The sequence below is a fragment of the Macaca mulatta genome, chromosome 6 (assembly GCF_049350105.2).
Source record: "Macaca mulatta isolate MMU2019108-1 chromosome 6, T2T-MMU8v2.0, whole genome shotgun sequence".
Classification (NCBI taxonomy): Eukaryota; Metazoa; Chordata; class Mammalia; order Primates; family Cercopithecidae; genus Macaca; species Macaca mulatta.
The window spans coordinates 81,129,028-81,144,459 of record NC_133411.1 but is presented as its reverse complement, the minus strand read 5'-3'; the positions used below and the strand labels follow the sequence as shown (position 1 = coordinate 81,144,459).

The 15,432-nt window shown below is 36.6% G+C and overlaps 1 protein-coding gene across 2 annotated transcripts in view; it reads left to right on the top strand.

Moving 5' to 3' along the window:
- The window catches only part of GFM2 (GTP dependent ribosome recycling factor mitochondrial 2), a 48,461-nt gene that overhangs the window by 1,496 nt on the left and 31,533 nt on the right, over nucleotides 1-15,432 (top strand). Inside the window, exons 2-5 of one of the 2 annotated variants that reach the window (XM_078004019.1) lie at nucleotides 1,838-1,924; nucleotides 4,568-4,652; nucleotides 6,131-6,188; nucleotides 6,611-6,844. Coding sequence is in view for 1 of the 2 variants with exons in the window: in NM_001266936.2 (NP_001253865.1) it covers nucleotides 1,862-1,924; nucleotides 4,568-4,652; nucleotides 6,131-6,188; nucleotides 6,611-6,708 (304 nt within the window). In the remaining variant the exon portion in view is untranslated. 2 annotated transcript variants of the gene reach the window in all.

Genomic DNA, 15,432 nt, shown 5'->3' with positions numbered 1-15,432 from the left:
TATATTTTAGGTACAGTACGTTATATAATCTCTTTGCCTGTAATGCACCCCTCCCCGCCGCCCCCCCCCCCCACCCCCCGAATTTCCTCCCTCATCTACTCCAGGTCTTTGCTTAAATGTCACTATTTGAATGAGGCCTTCCTTGATCTCTTTACTTCAGTTCTAACTGTCCCAATTCTTCTTTCCTGCTTAATTCTTCTCCACAGCACCTATCATCATAGGAGAGACTATGTGTTGTATTTGTTACTTTTGTTTGTTGTCTCTATCCCCTGACTAGGATAGAGGCAGTATGAGGGCAGAGATTGTTGTCTTTTGTTCACTGCAGTAACGCTAATATCTAGAAAGCAGTGGGTAGACAGACATGTAGTAAATTCTTTTTGAATAAATGGGAAGGAATAGGCTTGGGCGGGGGAGGGCTGGGTTATGCAAATTATCTTTTTATTGACAACCACTGAGTTAAAGTAAGAAGAGGAAAATGTCTATTAAATGTCTATTACAGTCGTAACTGTAGAGAGACTATGAGGCCCTGAACTTTGGCATTACCCATGAAGAGGGAATGGATTCAAGGCTGGGCATGGTGGCTCACGCCTGTAATCCCAGCACTTTGGGAGGCTGAGGCGGGCAGATCACTTGAGGTCAGGAGTTCATTACCAGTCTGGTCAATATGGCGAAACCCCGTCTCTACTAAAAATACAAAATTTAGCCAGGCGTGGTGGCACATGCCTGTAGTTCCAGCTACTCGGGAGGCTGAGACAGGAGAATTTGCTTGAACCCAAGAGACAGAGGTTGCAGGGAGCTGAGATCGAGCCACTGCATTCCAGCCTGGGTGACCCTGTCTCAAAAAAAAAAAAAAAAAAAAAAAAAAGGAAACAGATTCAAATATGTTTAGGAAATCAAATGAAAGTATTAGATGACTTTCTAAATAAGAGTAGTGAATGTTTCTTAGCTAAAATCCAGAAAAGAACAGACTTAGGAGTAGTAATGAGTTTTGACATATCTTCTTAATAACATGGATCACAATGGTTTAACACAAGTGTGTCTAATCTTTTGGTTTCCCTGGGCCACACATAAGATACACTAATGGTAACTAACAATAGCTGATGAGCTAAAAAAACATTGCAAGAAAAAAAAACTCACAATATTTTAAGAAAGTTTACAAATTTGTGTTGGGCTGCATATAAAGCTATCGTGGGCCGCATGTGGCCTGCAGACCATGCGTTGGACAAGCTTGGTTTAACGTGATCTGTTTGTCTCCCCAGCACCCCCAGTCTCAGCTGCGTCCTTAGATTTCTAATAGCTTTGATATTGTACTTGAAACGTAGTGAATATTTAGCAAATGTTTTTAAATTAAAGATGCTTAGTTTCTATAATCAGAGAGGAAGAGGACTTTTATATATTTTTTACATGATTTAGTTTTTACATGTTATGGTAGGAAAATCAGAATATACAAATGAACCAGTAAATTTTACTGCCAATTAGAAATTACCAAGTGTGGATTCTTAGTTTTTATACTTAATTCTATTCATTTACATAACAATGCATTTTGGTTGATACAGTGTTTTGTAATTTCAATAAGTTGATTTCTAATGTATCTCCATGTCTTTCTTTAAACATTACATTAACAAAAAGGGACATTTTAAGCCTAAGAACCATATTTCTCATATTTAATCAGAATTTTCATTTTCTGAATGATGCATTGTATTTTTGGTAGCTAAAAATATCATTCCAACTTTTTAAAAGTAATAGATTTTACCTTACATATGTCTAACTTACATATGCCTTGCTGACATGTAATACATAACTTTAGTTTTATAATTTTGTATATTTATTTTTTCAGACAATAACAGTTTGGAGGATCAAAATGTTGAGCAACTTGAGGATATGTGCAGTGAGTCATCAGACAATATCCAGTGTGCATATTAATGTAAGCATTTCTTACAAGATTAAATGTCCTTTAACAACCTCAGCTACTTTACTGCCTAAAATGCCCAGTATATCTCATCAGCTGTTTATTCCAGACTTAGTTGAGTCATAACCTTTGGAAATCTTCAAGCCAAACTAATTTGAAAGTAATTGCCTTAATTTATTAAGAAATATGAGAGGAAATTACCTTAATTTAAAAGTAAAAGAACAGCTGTAGCTAAATGCTGGTCTCATGGAGTACTAAAATGCCAGTTGTTTTTGAAGGAGGGTACAGTTTTATATCTAAGAATGTCATCACTTAATGTACATCTTTAACAGAAAATGTGCTTTGTAATGTTAAGTATCCATAGATTAAGACTCTTATGAAATAAAGTTTCTCTTAATATCGAAGTATAACATAATTGTACAATGGTTGATAAAACTACTTTTGGCTGTCTTCTGCAGAGCTGTTGGAAGCCAACTTCTTGGGCAGTCTGATCTTTGTCTCAGGAACATTGTTTTAGTCTTTAAGCTCTGGTCTGACTCCTGAATCCTCTCCGAAACACTATAAATTATTTTATGAACTATCGCGTCTTCAGTATACTTCAGAGTTATTAAACCTCAAACGTAATAATACCCCTTTTATCTAGTGCTAAGTGAAAGATTACTTTAAAGCTTGCTTGGGTTATTTCTTTTTATCTTCAGTGACTTAACAGGGAGTACAGTAGTTTCCCCTTATTCATGGTTTTGCTATTAGCTGTTTCAGTTGCTCAAAGTCAACTGTGGTCTGAAAATTAAATGGAAAATTCCAGAAATAATTCATAAGTTTTAAATTGTGTGCCATTCTGAGTATTGTGATGAAATCTCATGACATCTCACTTAATCCCACCTGGGAGGTGAGTCATCCCTTTGCCCAGCATATCCACACTGTATACACTCCCCACCCATGAGTCAGTAGCCGTCTGGGTTATCAGATTGTGGTATTGCCATGCTAGTGTTCAAGTAACCTTTATTTTACTTAATCATGGTCCCAGAGCACAAGAGTAGTGATGCTGGCAATTTGGATATGCCAAAGAGAAGCCATAAAGTGTTCCCTTTAAGTGAAAAGGTGAAAATTCTTGGCTTAATAAGGAAAAAAAAAAGTCATATGCTGAGGTTACTAAGATCTATGATAGGAATGAATCTTCTATCCGTGAAATTGTGAAGAAAAAGACATTTTTGCTAGTTTTACTGTTGTACTTCAAACTGCAAAAGTTATGGTCACATAACATGATAAGAGGTTAGTTAAGATGGAAAAGCTATTCAATTTGTGGGCAGAAGACATGAACAGAAACATGTTCTGATGGACAGTAATTAGGTTCAGTACTATCGGAGGTTTCAGTCATCCACTGGGGGTCTTGGAATATACCCCCTGTGGATAGGGTATGACTGCTGTAGTGGAGAACCTGTAACCCTAAGAAGCCTTACCATTTGTCTACAGTTTTTTTTTTTTTTTTTTTTTTTTTGCTACTTTAAAATCACCTGAGCAGCCTTTTGAAGAAGATATATTTCTATATTCCATTTGTGATCTCATTAAGTGGCACAAGGAGTTACCCAGTTTTTCTTCAGTGCTTTGATTGCTGACACTTTCAGACTATGCACTCTGTGATAGACACTGGGTCTTATCCTAGTCATTATGCAGTGGAAATATTTTCTAAGGATAGTAGCATATTATTTCCAGAAACTTGGTAACTAACCTAGAAATAATATAGATAGCACAGATATGCAGTTCATGAAACAAAAGCAGATTGTGGTGGCCCTAAATCATTACATACACTAACAATTCCGACTATATTGGCAGCTATTAAATGTGTATCTAGTGGTCTGGGCATAAACTGAGGTGGAGAATATTCAGCCTCTACATGAGAACACGAGAAGGTTAGGTAAGCAGCTAAGATGGGGGAGGTAGGCTTGGCCTTAAGCAGACTTGCTCTAACTTAGTAATTCTCAGTTGAATGCTACATTGGAGACAACCTGGGAACTTTTTAAAATGCCGCTGCCCAGCTCCTCCAGTTCTCCTCTTCTCTCCCCACCCCTGTGTCTTCAAGAAGCTTTCCAGATGATTCTAATGTGTAACTACTATAATAAATCCTGAAAACAACTAATGGTTTTAGAGCTCATTTCCCCGCACAGACCTTTCAGCAGATGCAGAGGAAAACCAAGGTGTATCCTGGGTGAGATACCTTATTTAACCTTTCTGACTCTCTCAGCTTCTGACTTTCGGAACTTTAGGGTTGTGGTTCTCAAACTATAGCTATCAGAATCACCTGGAGAGCTGGTTTAAACAGATTGGCTGCATCCCCAAGAGTTTCTGATTCTCTTGTCTGGAGTGGAGCCTAAGCATGTGTTTCAAACAAGCCCTCAGCCCATGCTAATACTGCAGGTTGAGGAGAACCATTGTTTTAAGGTCAGCCCAAAATAGCAAATCAGTATTAATTTTATCCTTATTCTTTCCCCTAGGATATATTTGGGTTGTCACTTTTTAAAAGAATTGGAGTTAATAAATTAGAACTACTTTAAAGCTATACAAAATAGTTTGTCTTCTGACAAAGCACAATTACAATGTTAAAACTGTAATAAGTGATGCTAAAATAAAATTAATGTCATTTCTTTTTCTCTTTACTAGAATATATGCTGCTATAAAGTAAGAGCAAGTTTAAAAAGGTTAAAGCCACATGTGCCGCTTGGAAGAAATTACAGTTCCCTACCAGGTACAAATTTTAGATTCTTCCAATTTTATCTAAGCTGTTCGCTTCATCTCTTTTCTCTCTCTTGTTGCAAGAATCTCTCATATTAGGGTTCTGAAACCATTTTTTACTTCTTGGCTATTTCCTAGAGAGTATTAGGGGTGGGAGTGTTCGGATAGGTGCCAGAAGGAAATACTAGTAGAGTTGTGCTCCTCATCTGAGGAACATGCGGATGAGCTGAGCAAAGGAAAGGATGGTGGCTTTAGTAGCTAGTTTGGAAGTTTTAACATGTGAATGTACTTGTAGAGTAGTCTTGTGAAAAATTTTTTTCTAGTTTATTTCTTTTTTTTATGCAAGTGTTTTCTGTCAAGAGAGATTTACTAGAATAATTTATTTTGAGGATTGTTGTAAGTAGTTTGGTTAAGTATTTGGGATTGTTTAGGTTAGATACATGGCATCAAATGCTGGAAGGTGGAGGAGTTGACTTACTTTTGAATGTCCTTGCTGTGTTTGAAACAAGCAAGTGTATGGTAGACTCTGAAATTAGTTTAATTCTGTTGCTGTTCTCATTACTGTCTTTGTCAAGTGAGAATAATAGAATAAAAATACTGATTGGCTGTTGACTTACAAGGGAGGATTAATTTAATGGGCTACATTGTTGGTGTGTATCTAGGTCTCTGTATTTTGCTCATGTGAATTTCACTGTAGTAGTATAGATTATCTTTTGATCTTCAAACCACTATGGAGTTTCAAAAATAATATAAAATTTTCATTTTTGTATCATAGAAACATGGGAGAAATGGTTTAAATAACAGGAGGGTTTTAATTAAATTTATGAATATAACTGCCTTGTTTCTTTAGAATTAGTTCTTAATATTAGTAAACTATATGTTAAGCATAGAATAAGCCATATGGACTTTTTAATTTAAGAAATACTGCTTGGTCTTTCAAAAGTATTAAATTATTACAGCTTCTATTCAGTGAAACTTCCCAGGCTGTCTTTAAAGGTATTGTGTCCTGGGATTGCTGAGGAAGGCAAGTTCCACATTGTGTAATAATTCATTATCAACTGACATAAGGATCACCCTTAGCTCTTCGAACCCTGGAAAAGGCAGGTTTATAGGACTGTGCATTTAAAAATTTTTCTTTGATTCAGGATCAGTGCCTTAAGATTATTATTGTGAGCATTTATTCTAATTCTACAGTTTTGTAAATGGAAGTGAAGTAGGTGGCAGAGATTGGGGTGAATCTGTATTTTTCTAAGGATATGATCTAGAACTTGATGTTTAAAACTTTTACCTTGTTGTATTGTCATCCATAGCTTTCCTTATACATTGCAAGGAAATAAATTTTAGTTTATTTTAGATTTATTTAGCTTGAATTTTACTTTACTTTATTTGGAATTACAGTATTTGCTTAAAGTTATTTTAAAGTCTTTCATTTATAAATTAAAGGAAAATTTCATAAATGTAACAGTTCAATTTTAACTTTCTTTTCATTAGGCTTAATAGGAAATGATATCAAATCCCTTCATTCCATCATCAATCCTCCCATAGCTAAGTAAGTACTATCATTGATATCACACTTTTCCATAGACTGTCAGGAAAATTTGCAGTTTTTCTCTGATGGACAAGAGTGAATGCTGTAATTTTTATGACTTTCTGCCCTAGCCAATTTTAAATAGATGTTGATAATGTATTTTAGCTATTTTTCTCAATTTAATGCTAAAATTTTTTAATGTAACAACACCACACTTTTCATAGAATGAATATAAGATAGTCTCAGAATTGTAGGTTGTAGTTAGCCCTTTTGTTACTTAGCTGTGTTATCAGAGTAATGTGGATATACTCTAAATGTTTTCCATTTTTCTAGTTTTTACAGTTTTATAAATTATAGAAATACCAGCTTTGAAATTTGAACAGCATATATACTTTGGTTTTACAATTTTAGTAATGTCTACCTTATTTTTTCCTTTTAAACAGAATCCGTAATATTGGAATTATGGCTCATATTGATGCAGGCAAAACTACCACCACAGAAAGAATACTGTACTATTCTGGATATACAAGATCACTGGGAGGTTAGAATGGATTCCTCCTCTTCCCACTCCCCATTAGCAAAAGCATCATTGGAAAATATTTTGATTAAGAAGTCAACCTACACACCTTGAATATGGCATAGAGCTACTGATGTCTAAACCACAACTTAAAGATAAGGTAGTTGCAATATCCACCAAAGGGTCTTCTTAGATTCAACTAAATATTCAGACTTATAAGACTATCATAGGCCCCATTTGACACTTACCTACTCAGAATGCAACAGGACAGGAACCATAGCTTGCCAACAGAGCAGCATTAGGTGTTTCTTTCTAGAAGAGTCCTTATAGCAGTCCCTGTAGCTATCTGGGAGCTATCTTCTTTGGCTGCCCCAGAGTAACAGATTAGGTGCAAGGTGACAAGATTCACAGGAGCCACCCTAGCTTAGAAGATTCATGCCCTATAGGAATGAATATCTCTTGCTATAACTTCATAGGCATAGCTTCCAGGTGCCACATAAGGTACATGCCATAGCCAGGGAAGCTCGGAGTTCTGTATCTCCATAAGGTACTTATATATATAATTCATTTGTAGTTCTTCGCAATTCAGATTTAGTTTACCAATCAGAAGTTATTTTTCCCATAAGATATATTGCCTAGGAATGTAGTTGACATACCTCTGTTATCTGGTTTCTAGAAGAAAAGAACCAAAAAAGGTAACCAGAAGTTAAATTCTCATATCAAAGAGGAGAGGATTTTGTTAATCCTTAACCTAGTTATCTTTTGTTTTTTTAATTGTGGTTAAAAAAACATAAAATTTACCATCTTAACTATTTCTAAGTGTACAGTTCAGTAGTGTTAAATATATTCACATTATTGTGCAACCAGTCTTCAAAATGTTTTCATGTTACAAAATTGAAATTCTATACCCATTAAACAACTCCCATTTTCCCCTCTCCCCAGTCCCTTGCAACTACCCTTCTACTTTTTCTTCCTGACTTTGAGTACTCTAGGTACCTCATATAAGTGGAATCGTAAGTATTTGTCTTTCTATGACAGGTTTATTTCACATAGCACAATGTCCTCAGGGTTTATCCATGTTGTAGCATGTATCAAGATTCCTTTTTAATTTTTTAATTTTTTTTTTTAGAGACAGGATCTTGCTCTGTTGCCCAGGCTGGAGTGCAGTGGCCCAGTCACAGCTCACTGCAGCCTTCAACTCTTGGGCACAAGAGATCCTCCTGCCTCAGCCTCCTGAGTAGCTGGGACTACAGGCAGGTGCTACCACACTTGGCTAACTTTTGTATTTTTGGTAGAGACAGGGCCTCAGTATGTTGCTCAGGCTAGTCTCAAACTGGGCTCAAGTGAAGATTCCTTTTATAAGGCTGAATAATATTCCATGTGTTTTTATTTATTTACTTCAAACTATTGCAGTTTACTATAACGAGAAGGAAATCAAGCTTTATAGTAATTATAGTCACTAAGCTGAAAAATCACCTACAAAAGTCATGGCAATAACTTATTTACAGTTAAAAAGGAGAATATCAAGACCTTGCTCTCATAGTAAGATAAACTAGACATGTACACAATCTTATGATGTCAAGAAACTGAATATATAAAAATAGAACCCACATAGAATGTTCTCTCTCTTTTTTATATACACACCTTTTCTCTGTGATTGCCCTTAAGTTTATGTCCTTATCATAACTGGTTTATTATATTTATAATTAAAGATAAAGAATCTTAGACTTCATATTCTAAAAAGCAACTAGGTTAACAATTTTCTCCCCTAAGGCTTATTTTATTTTATTTTTTATTTCAATTGGCTTCTGGAGAACAGGTGGTTGGTTACATGAATAAGTTCTTTAATGGCGGTTTCTGATATTTTGGTGCACCCGTTACCCAAGTAGTGTACACTGTACCTAATGTGTAGTCTTTTATCCCTCACTCCCCTCCCGCCCTTTCCCCTGAGTCCCCAAAGTTCATTGTATCATGCTAATGCCTTTGCATCCTCATAGCTTAGCTCCCACTTATGAGTGAGAACAAATGATGTTGGTTTTCCATTCCTGAGTTACTAAGAATAGTGGCCTCCAATTCCATCCAGGTAACATATACATATTTCTTTTGCTGTGTGGAAGCTTTTTAGTTTAGTTAAGTCCTGTCTACTTACCTTTGTTTTTGTTGCATTTGCTTTTGGGTTCTTGGTCATGAAGTCTTTGCCTAAGCCAATGTCTAGAAGGGTTTTTCCAATGATCTTTTCTAGAATTTTTATGGTTTCAGGTCTTAGATTTAAGTCTTTGATCCATCTTGAGTTGATTTTTGTATAAGGTGAGAGATGAGGATCCAGTTTCATTCTTCTACGTGTGGCTTGCCAATTATCCCAGCACAATTTGTTGAATAGAGTGTCCTTTTCCCACTTTATGTTTTTGCTAGCTTTGTTGAAGATCAATTGGCTGTAAGTATTTGGCTTTATTTCTGGGTTCTCTATTCTATTTTATTGGACTGCGTGCCATTTTTACTTTTTTAGATGGAATCTCGCTCTGTTGCCCAGGGTGAAGTGCAGTGGTGCAGTCTCAGTTCACTGTAGCCTCTGCCTCCTGGGCTCAAGCAATTCTCCTGCCTCAGCCTCCGAAGTAGCTGGGACTATGTGTGCCCACCACCATGCCCAGCTATTTTTTTGAATTTTATTTTTAGTAGAGATGGGGTTTCACCATGTTGGCCAGGCTGGTCTCAAACTCCTGACCTCAAGTGATCTGCCCGCCTCGGCCTCCCAAAGTGCTGGGATTATAGGTGTGAGCTACCATGCCTGGCCCTATATGCCTGTTTTTATGCCAGTACCATGCTGTTTTGGTGACTATGGCCTTGTAGTATAGTTTGAAGTTTGGTAATGTGATGCCTCCAGATTTGTTCTTTTTGCTTAGTCTTGCATTAGCTATGCAGACTCTTTTTTGGTTCCATATGAATTTTAGGATTTTTTTTTCTACTTCTGTGAAAAATGGTGGTATTTCGATGGGAATTGCATTGAATTTGTAGATTTCTTTTGGTAGTGTGGTTATTTTCACAATATTGATTGTACCCATCCGTGAGCATGGGATGTGTTTCTATTTGTGTGTGTCATCTATGATTTCTTGCAACAGTATTTTGTAGTTTTCCTTGTAGAGGACTTTTATCTCCTTTGTTAGGTATATTCCTAAGTATTTTATTTTTATTTTTTTGCAGCTATTGTAAAAGGGGTTAAGTTGTTGATTTGACTCTCAGCTTGGTTGCTGTTGGTATATAGCAAGGCTACTGATTTGTGTACGTTAATTTTGTATCCTGAAACTTTGCTGAATTTATTTACCAGTTCTAGGAGCTTTTTGGATGAGTCTTTAGGGTTTTCTAGGTATACGTTCATATCATCAGCAAACAGTGACAGTTTCACTTCCTGTTTACCTATTTGGATGCCCTTTATTTCTTTATCTTGTATGATTGCTCTGACTAGGCCTTCCAGTACTATGTTGAACAGAAGTGGTGAAAGTGGGCCTTCTTGCCTTGTTCCAGTTCTCAGGGGGAATGCTTTCAACTTTTCCCTATTCAGTGTAATGTTGGCTGTGGGTTTGTCATAGATGGCTTTCGTTACCTTAAAGTATGATGTCCCTTCTGTGCCAATTTTGCAGAGAGTTTTACTCATAGAGGGATGCCGGATTTTGTCAAATGCTTTTTCTGAGTCTATTGAGATGATCATGTGATTTTTGTTTTTAATTCTGTTTATATGGTGTATCACATTTATTGACTTGCAGATGTTAAACTATCCCTGCATTCCTGGTATGAAACCTACTTGATCATGGTGGATCATCTTTTTGGTATGCTGTTGGATTCAGTTAGCTAGCATTTTGTTGAGTATGTTTGCTTCTATGTTCATCAGGGATATTGGTCTGTAGTTTTCCTTTTTTTGTATTAGGGTGATGCTGGCTTCTTAGAATGATTTAGGGAGGATTCCCTCTTTATCTGTGGAATAGCATCAATAGAATTGGTGCCAATTCTTTGAATGTCTGATAGAATTCAGCTGCAAATCCATCTGGTCCTAGACTTTTTTTGTTGGCAACTTGTTAATTACCATTTCCTTCTCACTGTTACTGGTCTGTTCAGAGTTTCTATTTCTTCCTGGTTTAATCTGGGAGGATTGTATATTTCCAGGAATTTATCCATCTCCTCTAGGTTTTCTAGTTTATGTGTGTAAAGGTGTTCATAGTAGCTTTGAATGATCTTTTGTATTTCTGTGGTATCAGTTGTAATATCCCCTGTTTTGTTTCTTAATTGAACTTATTTGGATATTTTCTGTTCTTAATTAATCTCACTGTCTATCAATTTTATTTATCTTTTCAAACAACCAGCTTTTCGTTTCACTTTTGTATTTTTTGTTTGTTTTAATTTCGTTTAGTTCTGTGCTGATCTTGGTTATTTCAATTCTGCTGGGTTTGGGTTTGGTTTGTTATTGTTTCTCTAGTTCCTTGAGGTTTGACCTTAGAATGTCTGTCTGTGCTCTTTCAGACTTTTTGATGTAGGCATTTAATGCAATGAACTTTTCTCTTAGCTCCACTTTTGCTGTACCCTAGAGGTTTTGATAGGTTGCGTCACTATTATTGTTTAGTTCAAATAATTTTTTAATTTCCATTTTGATTTCATTGTTGACCCAGTGATCATTTGGGAGCAGGTTATTTAATTTCCATGTATTTCCATGGTTTTGAGGGTTCTTTTTGGAGTTGATTTCCAGTTTTATTCCACTATGATCTGGGGGAGTACTTGATATAATTTTGATTTTCTTAAATTTATTGAGACTTGTTTTGTAGCCCGTCATGTGGTCTATCTTGGAGAATGTTCTACATGCTGATGAGTAGAATATATATTCTTCAGTTGTTGGGAAGAATGTTCTATAAATATTTGTTAAGTCTGTTTGTACTAGGATATAGTTTAAGTTCATTGTTTCTTTTTTTGTTTTTGAGATGGAGTCTGGCTGTGTCATCCAGCTTGGAGTGAAATGGTGCGATCTCGGCTCACTGCAACCTCCACCTCCCGAGTTCAAGCGATTCCCCTACCTCAGCCTCTCAAGTAGCTGGGATTATAGGCACCCACCATCATGCCTGGCTAATTTTTGTATGTTTTAGTAGACACAGGGTTTCACTGTGTTGGCCAGGCTGGTCTTGAACTCCTGACCCGGGTAATCCACGTGCCTCAGCCTCCCAAAGTGCTGAGATGACACGCATGAGCCACTGCGCCTGGCCAGTCCATTGTTTCTTTGTTGACTTTTTGTCTTGATGACCTGTCTAGTGCTGTTAGTAGAGTATTAAAGTCCCCCACTATTACTGTGTTGCTGTCTGTCTCATTTCTTAGGTCTATTAGTAATTATTTTATAAATTTGGGAACTGCAATGTTTTTATGTGCATATATATTTAGGATTGTGGTATTTTCCTGTTGGACTAGTCTTTTTATCATTGTATAATATCACTCTTTGTCTTTTTTAACTGCTGCTGCTTTAAAGTTTGTTTTGTCTGATATAAGAGCAGTTATTCCTGCTCACTTTTGGTGTCCATTAGCATGGAATATCTTTTCCCCCCTTTACCTTAAGTTTATGTGAGTCTTTATGTATTAGGTGAGTCTCTTGAAGACAGCAGATACTTGGTGAACTCTTATCCCTTCTGCCATTCTTTGTCTTTTAAGTGGAACGTTTAGGTCACAATGTTAGTATTGAGATGTGAGGTTACTATTGTCACTATTTGTTGCCTGAATACCTTCTTTTTTTTTTATAGGTCCTGTGAGATTTATGCTTTAAGGAGGTTCTATTTTGGTGTATTTCGAGGATTTGTTTCAGGATTTAGAGCTCCTCTTAGTAGTTCTTGTAGTGCTGGCTTGCTAGTGGTGAATTCTCTCAGCATTTGGTTGTCTGAAAAAGACTGTATCTTTCCTTCATTTATGAAACTTAGTTTCTCTGGATACAAAATTCTTGGCTGGTAATTGTTTTGTTTAAGGAGGCTAAGATAGGACCCCAATTCCTACTAGCTGGTAGGATTTCTGCTAAGAAATCTGCTGTTAATCTGATAGGTTTTCCTTTATAGGTTACCTGATGCTTTTTCCCTATAGCTCTTAAAATTGTTTCCTGTCTTGACTTTAGGTAACCTGATGACTGTGTGTCTAAACGATGGTCTTTTTGTGATGAATTTCCTAGGTGTTCTTTGAGCTTCTGGTATTCGGATGTCTAGATCTCTAGCAAGGCCAGGGAGGTTTGCCTTGATTATTTCCTCAAATATATTTTCCAAACTTTTAGATTTCTCTTCTTTCTTGGAAGCACCAGTTATTCTTAGGTTTGGTCATTTCGCATAATCCCAAACTTCTTAGAGGCCTTGTTCACTTTTTAAAAATTCTTTTTTCTTTGTCAGGTTGGGTTAATTCAAAAGCCTTGTCTTTGAACTCTGAAATTGTTTCTTCTTTTTTTGAGATGGAGTCTTGCTCTGTCACACAGGCTAAACTGCAGTGGTGCAATCTTAGCTCACTGCAACCTCCACCTTCCGAGTTCAAGCAATTCTCCTGCCTCAGCCTCTCGAGTAGCTGGGATTATAGGCACCCACCATCATGCTTGACTAATTTTTGTATCTTTGTAGAGACAGGATTTCACCATGTTGGCCAGGCGGATCTTGAACTCCTGACCACACGTGATCTGCCTGCCTTGGCCTCCCAAAGTGCTGGCATTACAGGCGTAAGCCACCGCACCTGACCTTTGAAGTTGTTTCTTCTACTTTCTTAATTCTATTGCTGAGACTTTCCAGTGTATTTTGCATTTGTCTAAGTGTGTCCTTCATTTCCAGAAGTTGTGATTGTTTATTTATGCTGGCTATTTCTCTGGAGATTTTTCCGTTCATATCCTGTAATAGTTAAACAATTTTTTTTTTTTTGAGAGGGAGTCTCACTCTGTCGCCCAGGCTGGAGTGCAGTGGCCGGATCTCAGCTCACTGCAAGCTCCGCCTCCCGCGTTTACACCATTCTCCTGCCTCAGCCTCCCAAGTAGCTGGGACTACAGGCGCCCACCACCTTGCCCGGCTAGTTTTTTGTATTTTTTAGTAGAGACGGGGTTTCACCGTGTTAGCCAGGGTGGTCTCGATCTCCTGACCTCGTGATCCGCCTGTCTCGGCCTCCCAAAGTGCTGGGATTACAGGATTGAGCCACCGTGCCCAGCCAACAATTTTTTTAAGTTGATATTCACCTTTCTCTGGTGCCTCCTTGAGTAGCTTAGTAATTGACCTTCTGAACCCTTTTCTGGCAGTTTAGATTTTGTCTTGGTTTGGATTCATTGCTAGTGAGCTAGTGTGATTTTTTGGGGGGGGGGATTAAAGAACCTTGTTTTGTTATGTTATGAGAATTGTTTTTCTGATTCCTTCTCATTTGGGTAGACTATGTCAGAGTGAAGATCTGGCAGTTAAGGGCTACTGTTCAGATTCTTTTGTTTCACGGGGTGCTCCCTTGATGTGGGGCTCTCCCGCTTACCCTAAGGATGGGGCTTCCTGAGAGCCAAACTGCAGTGATTGTCCATGTGTTTTTGTACGGCTATCTTTTGAAGTTCTTTTCTAGTTCAGATCATAGCCTAAAAACTATCCAGGTTGTTGTAGAACTTGCTGACCTAAGATTGACTTCATTAGTCATATGAATAATCATAAAGATAATGTGAAATAAAGATCTTTATAATTGTGAAAAATCTTAGTACTGTGTAAGTGTTTTTAAAACTTACTGTCTCATTTAGAACTAACTTATAGTTATTTGGTCTTTGTATCCTTAATGATATTATTTTCTTTGGCAGTGATGTTGGGAATAACTGACAGTAATACAATTATAGATATTAACATAGAGTTATATTTGAGTTTCTGTCAAATACATTTTTCTTGCTATTTCCTCCTCTGGTGTTTACATTATGTGTGTGTATACATATTAATACATACGTGCACACACACACATACACATACATGGAGCAACTAGCTACCATTTTAGGGGTTTAATGCTGAAATAAATGATAGTATAAGGCCATGATAATGGTAAAGAACAACTTTTTTATTTCTTTTACTGTCTATAAATTTAATTAGAATAATATACGTAATTCAACTACAGAATTTTACTGCAGAATAATTTCAGTGAACTTTTTGGATAAAGTTCAGGATAATTTTTTTGTGACTTTATACTGTAGAAGTTGTATGAGACTACTTGCACTTGTACAAATAAATCCCTTCTCTTTGGAAAATTTAGTGATGAGATGGGTTTGTAAAGGATAATTTAATATTGGATGAATTTTTTTCTCTATCTCATTCCATGTGGCTATCATTTATCATCTACTAGACTAGGTACTTTATATATATTGTCTCATTTCATCCTTATAACAACCCAGCAAGGATGACTTTATTAGCCTTATTTTACAAACTAGGTTAAGTAGTTTGCCTCAAGATCGTAGAGTGCTAAGTGGTAAAGTTGGGATTTAAAGCTATGACTGTATTCTTTCACTGTACCACTCTGCCTCCTATCAAGGGATCAGGAGGGACGGACATCAGATAAAGAGGGGGTAATGATAGTTAAGCTATGTAAGAAATAAATGAAGTATATGGTTCAGTAAACTTAAAAGATTTTCATCTTGGTGAAAAATTACTTTTATGGCAAAATTACTAATCTAGCTGAAAAACTTTTTCTACCATGAGGATTTACTTATTGAAAGAGTAAAGGCTCAATTAAACCAAATATTTTAGGAAAAATTTTTCT